The sequence below is a fragment of the Elephas maximus genome, chromosome 3, assembly GCF_024166365.1.
Source record: "Elephas maximus indicus isolate mEleMax1 chromosome 3, mEleMax1 primary haplotype, whole genome shotgun sequence".
In the NCBI taxonomy this organism is placed as follows: domain Eukaryota; kingdom Metazoa; phylum Chordata; class Mammalia; order Proboscidea; family Elephantidae; genus Elephas; species Elephas maximus.
Window position 1 is genome coordinate 159,940,899 of NC_064821.1, and position 25,070 is coordinate 159,965,968.

General features: G+C 44.8%; 1 protein-coding gene across 3 annotated transcripts in view; it reads left to right on the forward strand.

Moving 5' to 3' along the window:
• The first annotated feature begins 213 nt into the window (after nucleotides 1-213).
• Nucleotides 214-25,070, forward strand: part of ZNF697 (zinc finger protein 697) — a 35,849-nt gene continuing 10,992 nt past the window's right edge. The window contains exon 1 of one of the 3 annotated variants that reach the window (XM_049879955.1): nucleotides 214-795. Coding sequence is in view for 1 of the 3 variants with exons in the window: in XM_049879953.1 (XP_049735910.1) it covers nucleotides 370-410 (41 nt within the window). In the remaining 2 variants the exon portion in view is untranslated. The remainder of the gene's footprint in view (nucleotides 796-25,070) is intronic. The other 2 variants (XM_049879953.1, XM_049879954.1) reach the window with 2 other exon arrangements.

Sequence of the window (25,070 nt, forward strand, 5' to 3'; positions counted from 1 at the left end):
GCGCTTAGGGAAGGAGAGGGCGCCTTTCCCCGATCTCGGGGTCCTGGTGTGCCCGGAGCCTCTTCAGGGCGCCCGCTGCCGTGGTGGCAGGAAGTCCCCGGGAACTACAGATTGAGGCATGCTGGGAGCATTCCCCTGCTCCTCCCAGGAAATGTCCTTTGTCCAGCCCCACAGGAAACCCCTGTGAGAAGTCAGCCGGGCAGCCAGCCAGACTGCCAGCCAGCCCGCGGCCGCCGCAGCCGCTGCCGCAGCAGCACGAGGGCAGACGCGCCGCGGCGCGGGGCTCGGGCCGGGGCGCTCGGTGCCCTCGCTCCTCGCCGCCGCGCAGGTAGGAGCGTGGCTACGGCTGGGCTCACCCGTCGCCTGGGGATGGGGCTGAGCCGGACCGGATCGGACCGCTGCGGGAATGGGTGTGTGCCCGAGAGCGGGTGGCAGACGGCTGGTCGAAATAGTGCCTCGTAAACTGGACCGTTGTCCGCTCCCCCGGGTCGCATGGGCCGTGGGCGCATGGGGTGGTCTTGCGGCCCCCAAGCCCAGGCTGGGCTTCCTCGGGTGTGTGGCGAAGGGCGGGAGGAGGCTAAGACGTTAGGGAGGAGGGTAGCTCTGCGAGAGAGAGTCGGACCGTCCCGCCGACCACCGAAAGGGGCATCAGAGACCCTCGGAAAAAGAAGCCCAGGGAGGAGCTTGGAAGGCAAGGAGAAGGTGAAGGGCTTTGTGTGCAGCTACGGACCACGACGGACTGCGCTTCCTTCGCCTTGCGTGTCCGCGTCCCTAACCCGACTGGGGCTTTAAAGGGTGAGGGTGGGGGACTCCGAAGAGGGGGAGGAAAGGGACAGCGGGTCGTTTTGAGTCCTCGTGAAATGCGCCCTCCCTTTGCTTCTCCCCTCCATTCCAGCCCATTCAGATCGGCGGCTTTGGCTGCCATCAGGCTGTGCAAATGGCACAATGAGGACGGGTGAGTGGAGGGATGGGCAGGAGTTCGCCCCCCGAGAAGGGTAGCCGTCTAGTTCCCTTTGCTTGGTACGCTTCCCAGCCTCGAATGCCCACGACTGCCCGTGGTGGTGGTGGGGAGGGGGAGATGAGGGGCAAAGCTGGAACCTCCGCGCAGGGGGAATCCCGAGGCTGAGGATCAGATCGTAAAGAGAGGCATGGGGCGAAGCGCGCGTTGGGAGGAGAGGGCGAGTTGGGGAGGCAGCGGTACACGGGCCCTGAGTGTACCTTATGGCCAGGCTCCGGGAATCGGATTGCCACTTCCTCTGGGGCTTTCCACAATTTTCCTTTTTTCTAATCGCCGACCCCCCCCGTAGTGAATCACCCACCCCTCGATACAGGAGCGCTAGGCTGGATTCATTTTGGTGTTTTATCTCTGCCCTTAATAGCAGGCCTGTTTGTCCTTAATCTGGAGGGAAGTATGAATACTCCGCATCCCCTAGGGCGTTATCCTCCTCCCTTGGGACTGAGGGTGTGGTAAACGCGGTTGGATAATGGCTGGCAAGTTAATGGCCTTTGAGGAGCAGTGATGGATGAGTGGGCAACTTTGAACATAGCCCAGGTGTGACTGCAGGAACGGAACTCACCTCCCCTAAGACGCCTTTTCCTGTCTCTCCCTTTTCTCCTTCCCTGTTTCCACCTCTCCCACTCTCCCCCCTTCTCTTAACAAGGTAATACGTGGATACTATTTAATGTAGAGGAAACCTGGTCTTGTAGTGGTTAAGAGCTATGGCTGCTAACCAAAAGGTTAGCAGTTCAAATCCACCAGGCCGTCTTTGGAAACTCCGTGGGGCGGTTCTACTCTGTCCTATAGGGTCGATATGAGTTGGAATCCACTCGAGGGCAACGGGTACAGGTATATTTAATGTAGAAGTCATTTTAAGAGGCATACGAGCCTTTAGGAAACCCCGGTGGCTAACGGTTAAGAGCTAGGCTGCTAACCAAAAGGTCAGCAGTTCCAGTCCACCAGGCGCTCCTTGCAGCCCCTATGGGGCAGCTCTACTTTGTTCTGTAGGATCCCTATGAGTCAGAATTGACTCTACGACAACGGGTTTTCTTTTTTTTTTAATTTTAATGAACCTTTAAAAATGCCACTTGTGGAGGCAGGCTTACCCAAGGCTCATGATGAGCAGGTTGCAGTAGGACAGTCCTGCCACCTACATAAATGGCTTGGTGGGGGGGCGGGGGGCATTTTTCACTGACTTCTCTAGGGATAGATAAGCATCTGAACTAAGAATGGAGTGAAGAAGAACCCAGTTGTGGAGGCTGAGGGCTTGAGAATGGCGAAGGGAAGAGACAAAGCTCAGAGGATTTCTAGTTGAATCACATTAGCTGTGTGTGTTGGGGATGGGAGTTGTTGTGGGGGGAAGTTGATGTCAGGAGTTCAGCTGGGGAAGGAGAGAATAAGATGGCACCAGAATGAATCAAGAATATAAATGAGGTGTTAGACCGCCCTTTAGTTTACAAAAGTATCTGGGATTAAAGGGGCAAGTGGATACAACTCAGACTGAGAAAAACCTGGTGATGCAGCTGGAGTGGTGGTAAAGCGTGACCCAGTCACTGAAGGTTGTATGGCTAAGGCTTATGGAGTTGCATCATGTTTCCTCTCCCTCCCTCAAAAAGGCTTTTTGGATTTCCTCAGAATCTACATGTTTACGTAATTTCTAGTGTCTAGGTTTTTTTTTTAGTAGTAGTAGGTAGTAGTTAAGGGAAAGAAAAAGGGTAAAGTTTGGTTGCGAAGATGATAAATTAACGCAACAGTGAGCTTGCCTGCTCATGTAGAAAGAAAGAAAAAAAAGATTGCAGTGTCATTAAGAGGTCAGCAATATGAACCTATACCAAACTCATTTGGGTTTTCTTTGTATCTAAGATCCTATTTCGGTTTTCTGTTCTCCTCCTACCCCAACAGGTTTCTTATACCCTACACTCTGTAGTATTAATATAATCAGCAAAGGTAACTCCTTAGTGTGATGTTCAAAACCTTTACAGTTCAGTACCTTCCTACTTCTATCCTCTGTTGGATCTGGGCTATTCCAAACTACCCACTCATCCTTACAGCAAACATCCCCTGATTCCCACATGTAACAGACATTATTCCCCCTCTGTGCCTCCACTGGGTTGAACCCCATGCCTTTTGGGCATCTCTGTACTGCCCCTGATTATTTTTGTCCAAATCCGAGCTTAGCTGATGTAGCTCCCTCAGAGACGTCTTCTCAGACCTCCCAGTCAGAATTCATCTTCTCCCCACAGTACTTTGTATCCTTTTGATAACACACATCTCATTCTATCTTGTGATAGTTGGATGTTCATCTTTCTTCCCTCCAAACTGTATGCTGCTTGAGGTCAATGGCTGTCTCGACCCAGTGCTTTATACCCAGCGGTGCACAAAGGATGTTTGATTCGGAAAACTTGAGTAAATGAATGAGTGAAAGAATGAATACATTTACTTCATCTCTTGAAAAAGGGGATGATGCCATGCTCATAAACGTGTGAGAATTCATTGTAACTGTGGAAGCACAGCATCTAGTATGTGACAGACTGAAGCTTTTTCTTTTGCTCCTGGATTAAGAAACCCCAAAAGGACCTTTCACAGGGTCTAATACAAAGGTATTCATTAAAGTTTTGTTGAATAGGTTTTTGCCAGCCTAAATTTCAAACTCTGTAAGCAAGGCATAGAATGAGTCAAGTCCAAGTGGATAATCAACGACTTTGCCATACTCCTAGACTCGAGAAGGCAACTGCTTCCTCTCGATTGTGAAGGTGCAACGAGCTCACTAGAAAGCAACGCTACCAAAGATCATCCTGCTGTTTGCAAGGAAGCCACTTATATCTACCGGGATTAAAATGTCATATGTAGACGTGTAAAACAGATCTGACTTTCAGACAACTTTCCCCAGAGTCATTGCAGTTTAGAAGTCCCTCACTTATTTCTAACTGGGCAACTGGCAATTTTTCTTACTTCCTTTTTACGTGATTATAACCATAAAAAACCCAAGCCTACTGCCATCCAGTCGATTCCTACTCAAAGCGACCCTACAGTCACCATTGATTGAACATCTGTGTGTCAGCCATTAGACTAGATAATTTATGTGTGTTGCCTCATTTAATCTGATGATTTACATATTATTACCTCCACTCCAAAAATGAGGAAACTAAGGCTCAGAGAGACATTAAGAAACTTGGTGGAGTCCCAGAGCCTGAACTGGAGGTAGCTTTGAATTTAGGTCTGATTTCAAAATCTGTCCTGAATGGATGTTTCTTTGCTCCATGGGAGAAAATGCCTGACCTCTCTTCCTTCATCTTCCTCTGAGGTCCTCTATTTTCCAGATTTCCTACCAGGAGCATTGTTGGGCTCCTAAAATTACTCCTAGTGGATCTCATTATGAGAAGCACTGGGTTTCCATAAATATGTTATTTTTATATCCTTAAACTCCCATGGCCGTAAGATGGAGAGGCAGAGTTCAGAATCCCTGATAAAACCTTTGGGCATGTAACTGCCTTGAATTCTTTCTTCTTTTCTCCCAGCCTGTTTGAATTCTTTCTGTCCCTCCCTTCAGGCCAAGTCTCACCTCTTCTGGGTACCTTTCTTGACCAAGCCAGCTCTGCCTCTCCTTTCGTCTCCTGCATTGCCTGAAATACCTGCGGCTAAATGTCTTAATGACTGGAGACTTGAGTCACCTTCAGCAGTGTGCTGGAATATCTGTCTGCATAGTCCTTGTGCAGGGAAAGGGTGGCGTGTCCAGAACACAGCCCCGCATATGGTGGACTTCCAGGAACTGAATTGATGATGAAGTGGTAATGACTGAAAATGCAGAATTGTAGGCAGGGAACATTACCTGCATGTTGACTGGTCACTCCTATTGTCGGAATGGATCAGAAGACAGGATGATCGTTTTTCTGGCTACTTTTCTTGTTGTTAATTTGTCACTTAGGGAACCCCATGTGCTACAGAGTACGCTGCTCCACAGGGTTTTCTTGGCTGTAATCTTTACAGGAGCAGATCATCAGGCCTGTTTCTTCCGTGGTACCACTGGGTGGGTTCGAACCACCAGTCTTTTGGTTACCACCCGAGCACTGTCTGTACCACCCAGGGGATTTGATAATCATTTACTTAGTTAATTTTCTTGCTTTTCATGCAACTGCCAAAAGAGGTTAGCACCGTTTGGAAATATGCCAGAGCAGATCTGTGCATTGCAGGTTTTATAACACCAGCACTGGTGTTTCGGTGGTACTGGGTCCCATGGGGAAACGTGGGTGGCATCGTGGTTAAGTGCTATGGCTGCCAACCAAAAGGTCAGCAGTTCGAATTCACCAGGCACTCCTTGGAAACTCTGTGGGGCAGTTCTGCTCTGTCCTATAGGGTCTCTGTGAGTCGGAATCGACTTAATGGCAATGGGTTTTTTGGGGGGGGGGTCCCATGGGCTGGCCATTGCTTTGGGGTATTCCCCCTCGCTGCCATGCTCACCTTCTACATGTCTTCAGCACAGGCCTTCCTGCAGCACATCTGAGAAAATCAGAAGACTTTCCCTGCCTCTGCAGACATGAAAAAAGAAAGGCTGGGTGAGGAAGGAAGAGAATTCATTCTGTTTTCGCCTCTGGCAGAGTAGCAAGACCCATGTGAGGTTGGGGTTTGGGATTTATTGCATCACGTATTAATGAGGAATGGGAAACAGATTGGTGGCCTCTCCTTTCTGGGTGGGAGAGGACCTTACCCACTCAAAACCGAACCCACCTCCCGAGGCTAGAGCCTTCTTTTCTTCCTTAAATTCCTTAGGCCAGGATAGGCCCTGGTCTCAAGGTTGTACAGCGCTTTGAAAGCCTGGTATAAAAACAGTGTGCCAGGGGTGGTTATAAGTACATAAGCTATTTTAGAAGACCATTGGACAGTTCTTGAGGCCACTACATTTTTTCAGTGAGTCATGCAAGTCATGCACCCTGATGCGTAGGTTTGCAGCAGTGTTCCAGCTAGGCGCTCAGAGAGGGCCCTGCGGAAAACCTCAGGCTCCCCCTTCCTGGAGAGGATAAAGTCTGTGTCTGTGTGTGCATGCAGCTCCAATATGCCAAAATGTGTACACATAAGCAAAAGTTCCTACTTTTGTTCAGAGATAATATTTTAGATCTTTATAGTCCTCTGAGAACTTTACCAGGATCTTACAGTAAGGTCCATTTTAATTTAATGGATTTTAGTTAATAAGAAATGTATTGCTTTGGTCTCAATGTCTCCTCTCAGGTTAGCAGATCTTTGTTGGATGGCTTGGTGACGGCCAGGCAGAGCAAAATAGGAAGAAGACTTTTCCCATTGTTGACCTTCTTCCCCCTTCCACATTGCAGGAATCTGTAAATTTCAAAGAATCCTCCCCCACCCCCCACCCCGGGTTTTTAATAATTGCCAGGCAAGTATTGACAACAATTTCTGGTAGTAAATAGCAGTAGATCGTTCTGAAAACAATGGATTTTTTTTTTTTATTCTTTTAGAATGTAAACCAGATTTTTTTTTTTTTTTTACCTTTATCCCATGCACCTAGAATAATGTGTAGCACATGGTAAGTGTTCAATAATTTAAAAATATGTCACGCTGAACCTTTTCTAATATCTTTCTTAATATGGTGGTCTTGCTCATTTTTTACAATGAGGTGTGGCAAAGGATGGAAGCTTAAAAATTATATAAGATGGGAAGAATATATGGTTTTATATATATGAGCATTTCCAATCTTTTTCTCTTTTGAGTGTGTGTGTGCCAGATCTGTATTAGCCTAAAACCAGTTTATCCGAGAAACGAGAAACCAAAATGTGAAATAAATTTGAGGGAACCACCTATAGTAAATGTCAATTGAAACCAACCAGACCGAGACCACAGCCTGAACTAGCATGGGGGGAGTTACCTCAGGAACTCCTCCTTTATTTCTTTTCTAGAGGGTGCTTCTGGTCACCTACTTCCTATATGGCATGTACCCTTTTTACAAACTTCTCTGGGGCCTGAGTTTGTTTTATGCTTAATTCTGCATCTCCCCCCCCTTTTTTTTTTAACTAGCGTTGACTCCAACTCATGGTGATCCCTTGTGTCATAGCAGAACCGTGTTCCACAGGGTTTTCAGTGGTTGATTTTTTTTGAAGTGGAGTGCCAGGTTTTTTTTCTGAGGAGCCTCTGGGAGGACTTGAACTCAAACCTTTCCATTAGCAACCTAGTGTGTTAACCATTTGTACCCCCCAGGGACTTCATCTCGACCCTGAGAAGAAGATAATTATATATAGGTGAGAAATCAAGAAATATATGGCTATTAATTAAGAAAAATAAAACAAAACAAAAAATCTTGAAAACTGCCAGAGAATAAACTTTAGTCTGAGTAAACAAACAAACTCAAACCCACTGCCATCAAGTGGATTCCGACTCACAGAGACCCTATAGGACCAAGTAGAACTGCAGTATAGGGTTTCCAAGGCTGTCAATAATGTACAGAAGCAAACTGCAACATCTTTCTCCTGTGGAGCGGCTAGTGGGTTCGAACCACCGACCTTTTGGCTAGCAACGAAGCACTTTAACCAGTGCACCACCAGGGCTCATTTCAGTCTGAGCAGACACTCTAAATGTTAAATACAAATTTCTCATGTATTTGAATGTACTCCTCTCCCCTAAAGCAGCATCTTACTTAGCTCACTATATTGTGGTTTTTTTTTTTTTGCCATTTTTGTTTTTAAACAACTCTGAATCTCACAATTCCTTTGTAAAAGTTGAAGTGGTGGTCTTTTTTCATTCATAATTTACTTTCAGGCTCTGTTGTTAGTTCTAATCCTGTCTTTCTTCCAGAGGTGGCGGAGAAGTGGTTGTCCTGTCAGACTGGGAGAGTCACGTAGCATTTTCCACCAGGAGCACAAACACAACTCTGTGCTGCCTCTGACCTCTGCACAGCTGAATTGACTCTTAAAAGCCTGGACTTTCGGGGGAGGCGTCTCATCGGGTCATCTGATGCAAACAAGGGTGCTGACATTTAGCCAAGGATGCAGGATTCTTTTTTGAGAGCTCTTGTCTAACTTTTGAAGCAAATTGCCACTTTGTATCATGGTAAAGACTACAGCCAAGAAAACCCTATGGAGCACAGTTGTACTCTGTAATACATGGGATTGCCATGAGTTGGAATCCACTCAGTGGCAATCGGTTTGTTGTTCTTGGTACTGTTTTTGTATGTGTGTGTGTGTGTGTCATAGACACCTACTTACCAGGATGATTAAGCACACTTGGCTCCTGGTGCTGACAAGTTATTGGATCCAGTTAGAAGAACTAGGTTGTTTCCATAGCTCTGTCTTACCTGATGTGATCTGGGCCAGGTCACTAGAGTTCCTGGTCTTTTATTTCTTCTATTTGAGACTGAGGGAGAGAAATAATTAAACCCTATTATATCCATTTCAGAAAATATTTGGGGGCCTGTTTATTTGGGGGAGACAAAAAAGTAAGTAAAACACACTAGTTCCCACAAAGAGCTTACAGTTAGAGGTCACAGGGGTATAGAGACAGTGAACAATAAGATAGGCGTTATTGTAACTATGATTATGTTAATAAGCCTAATATTAGGCAGAGTGAGATAAGGAAGAATGCCGTAAAGAGTTATACAAAGTAAGATGATTATAATGCTGTCTAAGCACTTTGTGTGCTAGGCTGTATGGTCTCAGAACTTACAGGCATTAACTCAGTCCTACACTACGCCTGTGAAATAGGAGTCCCTGGGTGGTGCAGATGGTTAACCACTTGACTACTAACTGGAGGGTTTGAGTCCACCCAGAGGCTCCTCAGAAGGAATCTACTTCTGAAAAAATCAGCCACTGAAAACCCTTTGGAGCATAGCTCTACGCTGATGCACCAGGGGTCACCATGAGTTGGAATCACACTGGTTTTGATTGTATTTTATGAGATAGGTATTGTTTCCATTTTATAGATGGAAAAACCCCAGGCTTGAAGAGGTCGAGTGACTTGCTTCAGGTTCCACAGCTAGAGACTGGATTCAAACAAGTGGTTTTTCTTCAGAATTTGAGGGTTTAACCTCTCTAGGTACTGCCTTCCTTCAGAAGGAGAGACTGCAGCAGGTTTCTTCAGGAAGAACACAGTGGCGAGAATGGAAAAATACAGGACACATTCTAGGGATTTAGAGCAATGAGGTTTTTTGTTTTTTTTTGGATGGGGTATATGGGACAGAGGTCAAGCAAGGTAAGAGAGCCTCGGGCAATGTTGTCAAGGACTTAGAGTTTGTGCTTCTTCAGAGACAATGGCGGAGACATGTAGGGGTTTTTGAGCAGGAGAATAAATAGAGTGGCAACTGTGTTTTAACAAGATTGATTCAGTTGTGATATGTAGGTGTCTATTTTTTTTTTATAACTAGTAAGAGTGTCTCCTGTGAAGATAGAGGTAACAATATAGATAAGTGGAAGGATGTGATAACTGATTTGATTGAAAGGGGTGAGGGAGGGGTCAAAGTTGACTCCAAGGGTTTGAGCCTGGCTGAGTAAGATCAGAAAAGGCATTAACAGAAATGGGCACTATGAGCAGAAGCTAGTAAGTAGCAAAGACGGGGAGCAGAGAACTAATATTTGTTAATATGACTAGATTGTCTATAAGGAGCCCTGGTGACACAGTACTTAAAGCGATTGCTAACCAGAAGGTCAGTGGTTCAAAACCACTGGCCACTCCAAGGGACAAAGATGTGGCAGTCTGCTTCCGTAGAGATTTACAGCCTTGGAAACCCTATGGGATCGCTATGAGTTGGAATCAGCTTGATGGCAGTGGGTCAGGGAGTCTCCATGGTTACGTGCTTGGCTGCTAACCGAAAGGTCAGCAGTTTGAACCCACTAGCTGGTCCATGGGAGAAAGATGTGGTAGTGTGCTTCCTTAAAAATACAGCTTTGGAAACCCTGTGGGGCAGTTCTACTCTGTCCCCTAGGGTTGCTATGAATTGGAATTCAACCTGACAGCAGTGGGTTTGGTTTTTTGGTTGGAGTTTCCATGAGTCGGAATTGACTCAACTGCAGCTGGTTTGGTGGGTTTGGGGATGGTGTTTGTTTTTAGGGCCATATGAAATGGAAGAACTAAATGGAAATTCATTAAGTTTTTATAACAACTTTTCAAGATAATTGATTTTCCCTCATTGTATAGCTCCTCTGAGGAAAAGGAGTCCTTGTGGTACAATTGTTAAGCACTTGGGTGCTAACTGAAAGGTTGGCAGTTCAAACCCACCCAGGGGCTCAGTGGAAGAAGGATCTGGCGATCTGCTCCAAGAAAACCCCATGGGGCAGTTCTGCTTGTCACATGGGATCGGTATGAGTTGGAACCGACTCGACGGCACCTAAAAACGACATAGATGAAGAGATGGAGACTCAAAGGGCTTAAATAACTGTTACAAGCGCTACAGGTTATAAGTGGCAGAACTTGTCCTTGAACCCAGGTCTATTTTGACTCTTTAGCGTGTGCCTTCTGCACTATTTAGGTTGCTTCCTGCCTATGTGAAATGCAGGGCAGCATTTAAGGACTGGAAGAGGCATTCTTCTGGAGCATTGTTAGAACTGTGGATATGGATTATTGAGCTTGCGCTAGAGGCTCAAATTTGTGAGTCCTCTGAACAGAGATGTTTGTTTAAATCTAGAAGGGTCAAATTGATTGAGGAGTGGAAGGAGAGGAAAATGGAAAAAAGAACCTTGAAGGTTGACTTGTTTTAAGAATTAAGAAGAGGAGACAGGTGGTCAGTGAAGTACAAGAAGGAGTGTTGTTGTTGGTTGCTGTCCATTTGGGCCCCAACTCATGGTGACCCCATGCAAAACAAGGTCGGACTGTTGTGCTCCATATGGTTTTCATTGGCTGATTTTCAGAAGAAGATCACCAGGCCTTTCTTCCTAGTCTGTATTAGTCTGGAAGCTCCATCGAAACCCGTTTAGCATTATAGCAACACGCACACCTCTGCTGACAGAAGGATGGTGGCTGTGCTTAAGGCACATTGGCCCGCAATCAAACTTGGGTCTCCCACATAGGTAGGAACTCTACCATAGAACCACCACCTCCCCTACAAGGAGGACCAAAACCAAACCCATTGACATCGAGTCAATTCCAATTCATAGTGACCTTATAGGACAGAGTAGAACTACCCCATAGAATTTCCGAGGAGCAACTGGTGGATTCGAACTGCTGACCTTTTGGTTAGCAGCCAAGCTCTTAACCACTACGCCACCAGGGTTCCATAAGGAGGACCAGGACAGTACAATTTCATGGACTCCAAAAAAAAAAAACAAACTCATTGCTGTTGAGTGGATTCCAATTAATGTTGTTGTTGTTGTTGTTAGGTGCCATTGAGTTGGTTCTGACTCATAGTGACCCTATGCACAACAGAACGAACCACTACCCAGTCCTGAGCCATCCTTACAATCGTTGTTATGCTTGAGCTCATTGTTGCAGCCACTGTGTCAGTCCACCTCGTTGAGGGTCTTCCTCTTTTCCGCTGACCCTGTACTCTGCCAAGCGTGATGTCCTTCTCCAGGGACTGATCCCTCCTGACAACATGTCCAAAGTATGTAAGACGCAGTCTCGCCATACTCTCTTCTAAAGAGCATTCTGGTTGTACTTCTTCCAAGACAGATTTGTTCATTCTTTTGGCAGCCCATGGTATATTCGATATTCTTTGCCAATACCATAATTTAAAGGCATCAGTTCTTCTTCAGTCTTCCTTATTCATTGTCCAGCTTTCATACGATGCAATTGAAAATACCATGGCTTGGATCAGGCGCACCTTAGTCTTCAAGGTGGCATCTTTGCTTTTAAACACTTTAGAGGTCCTTTGCAGCAGATTTACCCAATGCAATGCATCGTTTGATTTCTTGACTGCCGCTTCCATGGCTGTTGATTGTGGATCCAAGTAAAATGAAATCCTTGACAACTTCAGTCCTTTCTCCATTTATCATGATGTTGCTCATTGGTCCAGTTGTAAGGATTTTTGTTTTCTTTATGCTGAGGTGCAATCCCTACTGAAGGCTGTGGTCCTTGATCTTCATTTTTAAGTGCTTCAAGTCCATTCCAACTCATAGCCACTGTATAAGACATAGTAGACCTGCCCCATAGGGTTTCCAAGGCTATAATCTTTATGGAAGCAGACTGCCACATCTTTCTCACAGAGCAGCTGGGGGGTTTGAACCACTGACTTTTCAGTTAGTAGCTGAGCACTTAATCATTGAACCACCAGGGCTCCTTCATGGACTCCAAGGAAGGAGAGAATTTCCAAGGTGAGAGGCTCAACAGGATTTCCGCATTTATTGAATCCCTATTATGTGCTAAGGACTTCACAATATTCATAGACCATTGGATTTGGAAGATAGAAAATTATTGCTGATATGGTGTGAGCCTGGCTAGTATCTGCTAAATGGCTTACACCTGGGAAGTCCCTGGTTCACTGGGAAACTGGTGTGAGTGTGTGGTGGTGATGTTAGCATTTATCAGGACCATTTCTTCTTTTCTTGATAGCCCATAAGATTTGTTTGGCCACAAAATGGCATGCAGGAGGAAATGTAAGATAGTTTTGATAACTGGTTTTAGGGATTAAAAAAATGATGCTGCAGATGAGGAAGTCTCTCCTTTTAGTGAGAGGGTTTCATAGTTTGGATGGGAATTACTTTTTTTTATTATTAACTTTTATTGAGCTTCAAGTGAACATTTACAAATCAAGTCAGTCTGTCACATATAAGTTAATATACATCTTACTCCTTACTCCCACTTGCTCTCCCCCTAATGAGTCAGCCCTTCCAGTCTCTCCTTTTGTGAAAACTTTGCCAGCCTCCAACTCTCTCTATCCTCCCATCCCCCCTCCAGACAGGAGATGCCAACACAGTCTCAAGTGTCCACCTGATATAATTAGCTCACTCTTCATCAGCATCTCTCTCCCACCCACTGTCCAGTCCCTTTCATGTCTGATGAATTGTCTTCGGGGATGGTTCCCGTCCTGTGCCAACAGAAGGTTTGGGGACCATGACCGCCGGGATTCCTCTAGTCTCAGCCAGACCATTAAGTACGGTCTTTTTATGAGAATTTGGGGTCTGCATCCCACTGATCTCCTGCTCCCTCAGGGGTTCTCTATTGTGCTCCCTGTCAGGGCAGTCATCATTGTGGCCGGGCACCAACTAGTTCTTCTGGTCTCAGGATAATGTAGGTCTCTGGTTCATGTGGCCCTTTCTGTCTCTTGGGCTCTTGTCGTGTGACCTTGGTGTTCTTCATTCTCCTTTGCTCCAGGTGGGTTGAGACCAATTGATGCATCTTAGATGGCCGCTTGTTAGCATTTAAGACCCCAGACGCCACATTTCAAAGTGGGATGCAGAATGTTTTCATAATAGAATTATTTTGCCAATTGACTTAGAAGTCCCCTTAAACCATGGTTCCCAAACCCCGCCCTTGCTCCGCTGACCTTTGAAGTATTCAGTTTATCCCGGAAACTTCTTTGCTTTTGGTCCAGTCCAGTCGAGTTGAGCTGACCTTCCATGTATTGAGTGTTGTCTTTCCCTTCACCTAAAGCAGTTCTTATATGCTAATTGCAAAAAGATAACTCTTTAGGTTGAGACTTCATGGGATTTCTTGTGTTTCTCTATCTCGCTCTTATGATGACTTTTGCTTTAAATGCTGTACAAAGATCTTGGGATTATTCAGTGTTTACCATGACACTCCATTAAGTCAACGTTAATTCAAACAACTGCTTTTTCTAGTCAGCAAGATGTTCTGTTTTTCTCTAGTAAAAACAGGAGATGATCCAAAACCCATTAAATCAGAGACCATTTCTGGGGATCACATGAAGTTAAGTTTGAAGAACATTTTCTGTGGTTTTTAGGGGAAAAATAAGAAAGTCACAGTAGGAAAAAACATAGCAGGAGTCTGGAGGAGAACTAGAAACACATGCAGGAAGGTGGCATCGGTGTGCCATGGCTTTCATGGCGTCCCCATGCGTGTCAGAGTAAAACTGTGCTCTGTAGGGTTTTCAGTGGCAGATTTTCAGAAGTGGATCACCAGGCTTTTGCCTCTAGTTGGACTCAAACCTCCAACCTTTCAGTTATCAGCTGAGCATATTAACCCTTTGCACTACCAGGGACTCCAAAGCTAGAGTTGTTGTGTGCTGTTGCATTGATTCTGACTCAGTAAAAATACACTCATTGCTGTTAAGTTGATCCTGACTCAGAGCTACTCCATAGGACAATGTAGAACTGCCCCATAGGGGTTTCCAAGGGTATAATCTTCATGGAAGCAGACTGCCACATCATTCTCCCTCAGAGCTGATGGTAGGTTCAAACTGAACCGCTGACCTTTCGGTTAGCAGCTGAGCTCTTAACCACTGTGCCACCAGGGCTGCTTCCAACTCAGGACTAAACCATAAATACGAAAGAGCGGGCTGAGAGAGCGTCTGGTGCAAGGCTGTTTGTCCTTAACAAGGAATCTCATGACCTGCATGGTAGTCCTGATTCCCCCACCCACTCATGACCTTTGTGAATATGAACAAAACACCTCTTTGGTCTTGGTTTTTCTTATGTGTAATATGAGAGGATTTTCTAAAGATCATTTTCAATAAAAAGTTGTGTGAGTGTCTCATCATCTGTGGATATATTCCCTTCAGCAAAACTGAGCTAGGTGGCCCGCCCCTGCCGCCTGACCCACTTTTGCACCACCTCCCACAGAATGATCCAGAGTAAAGGCTTAGGATACAAAGCTATTAAAACATTTAGGTGTAATAGAAAAAGAGGGTGAGTCTGAGAACCTATTTGCAGTGATGGGCCATGTTAGATGAGCTTGATCCTGTGGTGCGCTTGCCATTAAACATAAGCCGGGGACTCCTTCTGTTAAGCAGTTTGTGTTACTCCTGTAATACCTTCCTTTATCCTGGTATTTCCAGGTTATTATTTGCAGGCAGAATGACTTTGCTAACTCTATGAAGATTTGTTAGGAATGAGTTGGTGACTTTGGCCTGATTTTAATTCTTTTTCCTTTGAGACATAAGGGAAGGATTAACTAACAAAGCACTTTGTGTCCTGGGTAGGTTATGGCTTAATTAATGTGATTTGACTCACTGCAAGTAAGCAGCTGATGGGAGCCGTAAACCCGGGGCCAAACTTGCATAAATTAGATACATCCCGGAATGGCCATTAAGAGGTTTGAAGAGCAACTTAACTCCCTCTTAGTGCACCTGCCACATAACATGAGTGAGTAGGCGGTGAAAAGCAGGTAAATTAATGATGCTGTGAGACCCAAAGTGCCAATGTGAATGTCTTAGCCAAGTACCATAGGTTATGTTGAGTAGAAAGGGGATTGGGGCAGAAGCTGGGATACCAGGGTTTTAGGCTCATCTCTACCCTTAACTAGTGTTCATGGGTAATGCACTTAACCCTTCTGGGTCTCCATTGCCTGCCCCATCTGTAAAATAGGGTGCTGGATGAGATCCCACCACCTGTCTGCCAGTTTGTTGTACTGTGGTTGTCTGTGTATTGCTAGGACGCTGGAAGCTATGCTACCAGTATAGCTTCATCCATGGTAGACAGATTTTAGTGGAGCTTCCAGACTAAGATAGGCTTGAAAGGCCTGGCAATCTACTTCCAAAAATGAGCCAATGGAAACCCTGTGGATCATAACAAAATATTGTCCATTATAGTGCTGGAAAATGAGGTTGGAAGGTATTCAAAATACACAGTGGCTACAAAAATGGATTGAATCATACCAACAATTGTGAAGATGGTACAGGACCGGGCAATGTTTTGTTCTGTTGTCCATGGGGTCCCCATGAGTTTTGGCGCCTACTCAGTGGTAACTGACAACGAAAACAAAGATCAGATTAGCAAACCCGCATATGAGATGGATCAGTCAGGTTGCATTTGTCAGGTTCTTCATTCTATTCCATCCCTTCTTTGACATTTCTTGATATTTTTGTCTGTGCTACTGCCTGCTTTTGGATTTACTGTCAAGTTACCTTCTCTTCTCCTCTTCCGGCCCACCAAAAGATCTTGTGGCATATAGTGTTGAATTTGCTTAGATTCCTCTCACCCAAAACCATTGTGGATGATTTTTGAAATGTTTATGAAAAGAAATTTTATCTTGAGTCCTCTGTAGTAGTGGTTTGTAACAGGGGTTTTGTTTATTTCATTGTTGTCCCATGGATCCTTTCAGAGTCCCAGGGGAAACTATCGGCCTTCTCATCAGAAAAGCGTTCCTACAGAAAAACGTACATAAGATTTCAGGGAGTTCATAGACTCTGAAGGTCCTCAGGCTGAGAACCCATGCTCAAGAAAAATACCATTATTCTGTTTTACAAGCTGGTATTGTGCTGCTGCTCTCTGCAGAAAGTGCTAGAACTGGAGGCAGAGGAATGGAAGTCACCCAAACAGACTGAGCCTGTGGAATGACTCAGTCACTGTGGTGTATGAATGAGCCCTGGACATCACACCCTCTTTCTTGAGACAGACAGCATTACCTTCTGGACGAAAGCTGCATCCTGTGACTGGTTCTATTTTTTTTTTATAGACTTGGCTAAAATGGAAATGTCCATGCACTTTTGTTTTCTAACATAAAGTGGGGAAATGGTATCTTCTGTTTTCTCTGTAGTGCGGTGCGAGTAAATTTGGATTGCATCCTTAGAGTTTCTCTGAGCGGGACATGATCTAAATATTAAAGTTGAGTTTTGGCTAGTAAAATACTTCTGTTTCTCTCAGGGCTCATCACATGGAAATCACATTTTCTTAAATCACTGGTGTATTGTCTTCCTTTTCAATCGACACATACCCTCATGTTTTTATCCCCTGAGAAGATCATTCTAATGTACTTAATCTTTTGGGCACTCATATCATTTCATCAGTTTGACTGTCCTGAAGATAAAGCATTTCTCTCACAGAGTTGTCAGGACCAGGACCCCCAACCTGGTTTGTTGGCCCTTGGTTTTGAGTGTGGAGTTGCTTGATCTAATGGTGGAAACAAAGGAGCACTGGCTGGCTTATTTGGGAACATAAAGTAGATGAGAGTGGAAGCAGGAGTCTGATTATATTTGGGACATAAGAGCTATTGTTCTGTCTCATAAATTTTTTTAAAAAAAGACCAAAAGGCATCAAACTTAACTTTCTTTCCTTAGTGTTTTTACTCCACCGCCCCACCCCAATTCACATTGGCTCTATTCGATATTAAGCATAGTAGTAACTCTTGATTTGCATAACTTGTAAAAAGTAGGCTATTCTTTTTGCAGAAATCACTGACATTTTATTATGATCTTCTTAGAATTTAAATGACTATACCAAACCCAAACCAAACCTGTTGCCATCGAATTGATTCAGACTCATAGCAATCCTGTAGGACAGAGCAGAATTGCCCCATAGGGTTTCCAAGGAGTGGCTGGTGGATTCGAACTGCCGACCTTTGGTTAGCACCAAGCTCTTAACCAATGTATCACCAGAGCTCGAAATGAATATAATCCACCCTAAATTTCAGAAAAAAATATATACTTTGATAATGTTTTCCATTTAAATTTTTTTTGTTGTTAGTCTTAGTCATCCCATGCTGCTATAACAGAAATACCACAAGTGGATGGCTTTAACAAAGAGAAATGTATTCTCTCACAGTCTGGGGGCTAGAAGTCCAAATTCAGGGTGCCAGTTCTAGGGGAAGGCTTTCCCTCTGTCAGCTCTGGGGGAAAGTCCTTGTCATCACCCATCCCCAGTCGAGGAACTTCTCAGCACAGGGACCCTGTGTCAGAAGGATACACTATTCTCCTGGCTCTTGTTTCTTGGTAGTATGAGATCCCCCTGTGTCTCTGCTTGCTTCTCTTTTTTATAACTCAAAAGCAATTGACTTAAAACAACCTAATCATGTAGACTGAGTCCTGCCTCATTAACATAACTGCCTCTAATCTAGCCTCGTTAATATCATCCCATCGCCATCTAGTTGATTCTGACTCATAGTGACCCTACAGCATAGAGTAGAACTGCCCCATAAAGCTTCCAAGGAGGAGCTGGTGGGTTCAAACTGCCAACCTTTTGGTTAGCAGCCAAGGTCTTAACCACTGTGCCACCAGGGTTTCATTAACATAATGGAGGTAAGATTTGTAACACATAGGAAAATCATATCAGACGACAAAACGGTGGACAGTCACACAATACTGGGAATCATGGCCTAGCCAAGTTGACACACCTTTTTGGGGAGCACAGTTCAATCCATGACAGTAAGTTTTCTAGCAAATACAAAAGTAGATAGAGTAGTATAACGAATGGACATATACCATCACTCAGCTTCAACACTGATCGATATATGACCCATCTTGATTCATCTGTACCTTTACCCTGGAATTAATGTTAAAGCAAATCTCAGACATACCATCTCACCTGTAAATGTTACACTATGTATCTCTTAAAGATAGAAGGGCTCCTTGTAAACTTAATCACAATACCAATACTTTAAACAATGAATAATTCCTTAATATGAAATATAAGCATTCACAACTCCCCAGTTATCTCATAATTGGTCTTATCTGACGAAACTTGCTTGACAATTTGTTTATTTGAAGTGGGATTTAAATAAGATCTGTACATTGAGAATGACTGATCTATTTCTTAAGTTTTCTGACCCATAGCTTTCCCTCCATTTCTGTTTTTCCTTGCCATTTTTATCGTTACTGTTTTTGAGGAAATTGGATCATGTGTCTTATATGGTTTCCCAGGATCTAAGTTTTTGCCAATAATCTATTATTTTTAAGGAAATACTAGTAACACAAATATGTATTTATTTTTACATATTTTTATATATGTCCATATCTATAAAAGGAATATTTAAATGTATGCAAATGTTTTACTTTAAGCTGAAAAAAAATCTAGCTAGGGAGTTAAAAACTTCATCAGACAGGACAATTCAAGAATTAGGTGCCATTTTTATTGCTGCTTTCTCTTTGTTGGAAGATGCCTTGGCAGACTGTATGCACAGGGGTCAGTTAACCATTGCTGAAACGCACTGGGCTGGAACACTCCAGCCATTCTTCACCAACAATGCTAAACAGTTATTTTGGGCAGACAATTGGAAGGGCAGTTTCTTCTGTTGACTCTAAAATGGAAAGCAGTGGTGACTGAATGCAGGCCTCAATCCCTTTGGTCCCAACACTCCTCTCTCCCTCTTTGCTGTGATGAACATTGTCTTGAGGGCTGTTCATTCCAGTGGAAATCTGATCACAGAATCATCTGGGCTGGAAAAGACTTCGTGAGGTTACCTGGCCCCATCTGGCAACCTTAGCATGGGATTCTGGCATCAGCTCTCCCGGAATGAAGCTATTTGTTAACAACTCTCACGTCTTGCTGCCTTAGTCATCCAGTGCTGCTATAACAGAAATACCACAAGTGGATGGCTTTAACAAAGAGAAGTTTATTCTCTCACAGTCAAGTAGGCTACAAGTCTAGATTCAGGGTGTTAGCTGCAGGGGAAGGCTTTCTCTCTCTGTCGGCTCTGGAGGAAGGTCCCTGTGATACATCAGTCTTCCCTTGGTCTGGGAGCATCTCAGGGCAGGAACCTCAGGTCCAAAGGTCGCTCTGTGCTCCCAGCGCTGCTTTCTTGGTGGTTTGAGGTCCCCATGTCTCTCTGCTCACTTCTCTTTTATATCTCAAAAGAGATTGGTTTAAGACACTACCTAATCTTGTAGACCTCATCAGTATAATTGCCACTAATCCATTTTATTTCATCGTAGTGATAGGATTTATAACACATAGGGAAATCACATAAAATGGTGGACAGTCATACAATGCTGAGAATCATGACCCAGCTAAGCTGACAGATATTTTGGGGGGACACAATTCAATCCATGACACTTGCATAAATGCTCTGTGCATTCTAAGCCGCTTTTCTCTGCTGTCGTTCAGTGAAGTTGATTATTAAACCTCATCTCTTTCTGCTGTGGGTGAGTGTGCACCACACAGATGTCTGTGTAGGTCTTTAATTAAGATTAATCTTGATTCATCCCTGCTGTCCTGTCCTCTACAAAGCATTTCCCCTGGGGTCCCAGTCAGCTACCCTCTACATATATAATGGTTTCATGAAAAATAAGATGCTTTGATGAGCAAATTTTATAGTCTGATGGGATTCTGACACACTTTTTTTTTTTTTTTTTTTTGCTACAGTGTGCAAAAAACAAAAAGGATGAGTGTATGTCCGTAGAGTTTTTGGGCCAGTTTTTGAAGTGGTGTTTTATACTAAAGTGATCCAAAGATCACTGGATACATCATCAGAAAATTGAGATTCTGGCCACAACTCTTCAGCAGCTTGCCTTGTGGTCTCTAACCTGGTCACTTTCGCCTTCTGTCAGCCTTGGTTTCTTGTCTGTAAAAAGAAATTTTAACTAAAGATTTCCAGATCTATGATTCTGTGAAATCTAAATATTGAACACTTGAGCCAGGTGCTGTCAGAAGATGATTCTATTAAGAACTGCCCAAGGTTTCTCTTGTTAAATAAGGAAAAAAAAAAAAAAAAGAGTTAAGAGTATAAAATTTAGTAGCCAGTTGTCATCAAGTTGATTCTGACTCATGGTGATGCCATTGTGTCCGAGTAGAACTGTACTCCAGAGTTTTCAAGGCTGTGACCTTTCTTCTGAGGTGCCTCTGGGTGGGCTCAAACTGCCAATCTTTTGGTTAGTAGTCAAGCACTTAACCAATTGCGCCACCCAAAGACTTTGTGAAGGTAGTAAAAACCCATTGTTGTCTAGTTGATTCTGGTTCATAGTTGCACAGTGGCTTTAAGAGTTCAGGCTGCTAACCAAAAGGTTGGCAGTTTGAATCCGTCAGCTGCTCCTTGGAAACCCTATGGAGCAGTTCTACTCTGTCCTACAGGTCCCTGTGAGTCACTATGAGTAAAGGTGGCGGCAGTGGTATAGTGCCAAGCACAGGGGAAAAAATCGTGAACGGAAGTATTCCCAGTATAAAACAAAAAACCCAGACCTGTTGCCATGGAGTCAATTCTGACTCATAGTGACGCTATAGGGCAGAATAGAACTGCCCCATAGGGTTTCCAGGGAGCAGCTGGTGGATTTGAACCACTGACCTTTTGGTTAGCGGCCAAGCTCTTAACCACTGCGCCACCAGGGCTCCATTCCCAGTATATAAGGTGGAATATTGTAATCATTTAATTAAAAATAAAGTATGGATGAGTAAATGCCTGCATGAAGACCTTTAGCTTTTGTGCCTTCTCACCTCACAACAGATGACCTAACTTTAAGGGCCCTTAGGATCTGCCTCTGCGTTGCACTGATTCTTATTTTGTGCAGGAGGAGTTGAGGGGTGGAGGCTTGGCAGCTGTGAGGAGTTGAAACCATCAGGCCAAACTGAGGGCTCTTAGCACAACCAATGAGGCAGGAAATGCCTGACCCCAAGGGCATTTGTGCTATTCTTGACCACAGAGATTGGAAGGAGTCTCAGACTAGCTCCAACCAATGGGTTTTACATTGATTTCTCTGTTGCTGTGGTTTTGAGCCTTCCTCTTTTTTCAACTTGGGTTTCCCTTTCCAGGTAAAAAAAGCAGTAACCACAAGGAGCAAACCATATAATTTTGACTTCTCCCGTCCGGAGAGTGGTCAGCCCTTAGCTACAGTAATTTTTTGGGTATCCCTGTCTGAAATTAATGTTCACCTCATGCAGCAGTCTGCCACTTGGGTGGCTGGCATTTTGGTTTGAATGGTGTGGATCTGGGACCGGAGAAGCCAGCTGGGATGAAAAGTCTGCTTCCAGCCTTTGGATACAGGCACAATCAATGTAAGGGTGTTACTCCCAGCTCACTGAAGACATCTCCTGCAAACATGGTGAGGTGCCTCTCTTTGCCCTTGAGGGTTCTCCCTGATCATGGGCTCACCCTGGAAGAGGAAGGTCCATGACTGGACCCTGAGGACCATATCCTCTGAGAGGCTAGTTGACCTTTGACTCTGTTGGTGCTAAAGACTGACAAATTATTAACCCCCCGGCATCCCTGGTTAGACCCCAGTTATGGTCATGAGTTCAGCCTTTGAACTGCAGACTTAAATTGTTTTCCCAACATTCTATTCAATCGGGTCTCCCTGCCTGGACTCTGCTATGGAGACTTTCCCTTGGGAGAGTGGGTGCACAGGGGGCCGTGGGAAGTGAAGAGAGGAAGCCTCCATCTGCCGCTGGTGGAGGGGGAGTCTGAGCCTGCCGTGGCGTCAGTGCTGAGGAGGTAAGGAAGGAACCCGTGAGATGAGGAGACAGGAAAGGAGCTGGAGTCTGGAGGCGGCTGAGTGGGAGCCACTCCTGGCTGTCCGCCCAGCTGCTTCCTTCCCCTGACATGACAGCTCTGCTGGCCTAGCCACCTGGCAGTGACCGTGGCATTTGACTCCCCTGCCTGCCACATTGTGGGCAGCGAGGGTCCCCCAAGTTGGGGTGGGGAGAGGTTGGGCTTTTCACTTCCCAGCCCCAGGGATCTGTGTTCAACTTGGCATTTCCCAGTGGGGCCTTGGAGCTCCTTTCCAGACGGGTCTGGCGTTCCTCTTCCTAATGCAAACGCTCTCACTTGCTGCTCCTTTCCTGAGGAGCGGAGCAGAGTGGAAAACAGTGATAGCTTGGTGCCAAAAGACATAGGTTTGAGTCCTCACTCTCTATGCAGGAGATATGTCACCTGGAGCTCAGAGCTGCTGAGCCTCAGTTTTCTTTACAAGGATAATGGGGTAACTGTTAACCTCACAGTTACTGGAGCCAAATATGAAGAGTCTTCAAAAGTGCAGTTTAAGATGCATTTTTTGTTCATTGCCTTCGAGTGGATTCTGACTCATGGAGACCCCATATGTAGAGAACAGAATGGCTCCATAGGGTTATCGCCAGGCCTTTCTTTCGAGGTTCCTCTGGGTGGGTTCAAACCACCCACCTTTTGGCTAGTAGTCAAGCACTTACTCATTTGTGCTACCTAAGGACTCCTCAAGTTGCACAGCTCTGTTCAAATGTGAGACTTTGACTGCAGGGGACTGTGATCTGTTCATGCTCCCCCGCACCCCAACCAGACAGTGGCATGACAGTGTAGGGTCCTTGCGCAAAACCCCAATCCTGAGAAAGGCAGTGAGCTCTGAGCTCTGAGACTGGTTTATCTGTTAGAGGCAAATTGGGAGAGAGTACTTTCTGGCCTATAAAAAAACAAAAAACTTTCTGGCCCTTGGCTGGATTCTCTCTGTAAAGTCATGGAAGTAGAGGGGAGGTGTGTGTCTGCCCAACCCCTTCACAGGAAGTTAGGTTAAAACCACGGCGTGGCGGGGCTCTTGCTGTTTCAAAGGGATAGATTTTATAGGTAGCCCTAGCGGCCTCCCGCTGGGGGAATGTGCCAATAAACTCAGGTTAAATTCTAATGCTCACTCTGCTACTGCTTCACTTCCTCCCTCACCTCTTTCTCTCCCTCCCTCCCTCTTTTTTTTTTTTTTTTTAAGATACCTTATTACATTTACCTCCACTAGGTGGTAAAGTCTTCAAAGTGGTCTGATTGGTCCTTCAAACCCGGTTAAGTTTGTCTAGAAGGCACTCAAGCATTTTCCTAGTGATTTTATAGGGTTAACAAACATTACTCTTTTTTGAGTTGGGGGACATGGGGTGGAGAGAAAGGACATGAAAATATTGCAAGTTCTGGAAAATGGGATTTGGGCAGTTTCGGCAGAAGTTGCCCAATCCAACCCTGAAGTGATCTGTATCCAAGAGAAAGGTTTTGTGGTGGTGGTGGCTGGAATGTTTTGGGAGTCAACAGCTTTCTGTGTGCGTTGAGAAAACAAGCTGGAGCTGGAAATGTCTAGTACAGCTGACAACGGCACCTCCCTGAATTAACTCACCTGGGTGCTTACGAGTCTATGAAAAGAGCTGAAAGAGGTCTCAGGCATATTCAAACTGAACCTCTTCACTGACCAGAGGCCCAGAGAAGGTAAACACTTACCCAAAGCTGCAGTGCACATTGGCTGTGCTGTCAGAAAAACCAGGGCTGAGTCTCACCATTACTCACTGCTCTTTCTTCTCCCACAGTGATTATAATGAGAATGCATCTTGGTTGTCTGACTGCCCCTACCATTACCTCTGTGTTGTATCCCCACCCCCCTTAAACTCCTATCCCATCTGACTAGGGGAGGAGAGTGCCCCTAAGCCAGAGTTTGCTGAACTGTGCACCCCCACCCCATTCAGCTTTTGACCTGTAACAGGATGGGTTATCAGCAGCTACAAACCCAATATAGAACTGAACCTTTTTCCCTCCCCCCAGGAGCTGGAAGCAGCTAGCCCCTCCCTGGTCCTTGTGATGGGCTACTCATTAATAGAGCCTTTACCAGCAAGCGGGGAAGGGGGCAAGAAGCCCTGCCTGTACTGCCAAGGGTCATTCTTGGTGGACAGGATTAAGCTACTGATAAAATAAGTGATCCCCAATTTAAGAGTGGAGGTATGTGTATACTTTAAAGCTGAGTGTCTACATGTGCCAGCTGCTTTTACAAGCACTATCTTCTTTGGTTCCCCAAACAACCCTGCAAGGTAGGTGGCATCCTTGCTTTTATGGATGCAGAATCTGAAGCTCAGCAAAGTTAGTTAACTTGCAGAAAGTAACACAGCTGGCAAATGGCAGAAATTTGATGGCCCAGAGAGCTATCACACTCCCCTGCTACTCCCCTCATTATCCAGCCATGGCCTTGCCTAGGAAAACATGTTGCTAGTTTTTATTTTGAGAACAAGTGGAAAAGGAGTTGGAACAAAATGTGCCTGGGTATCTATCTATAGTATCAACTGACACTTCAGTTATATGACAGTGTCTAGATAACATTTCTGAAAATTTAAATCTTCTAGATTAAGGTAATCATAATTCCTATTCTTCCTCTTTGTTACTTCTAAAATAATCATATTCTATTTAACATCTTTTACCTCATTAGAAACAAAGCTGCCCTTTTTTTCCTGAAAATAAAAATAACACATTTTTTGAGAGAATACAGATGTGCACAAGAAGGAAAAGTCTTCCCATAATGACACCATCAGAAGGGAATTCAGTACAGCTTCTGTTTAAGGGCGCGGGCCCTAGAGCTAGACTGCAAGGGTTTGAAACCCTGCTCAGTCCTTATAAT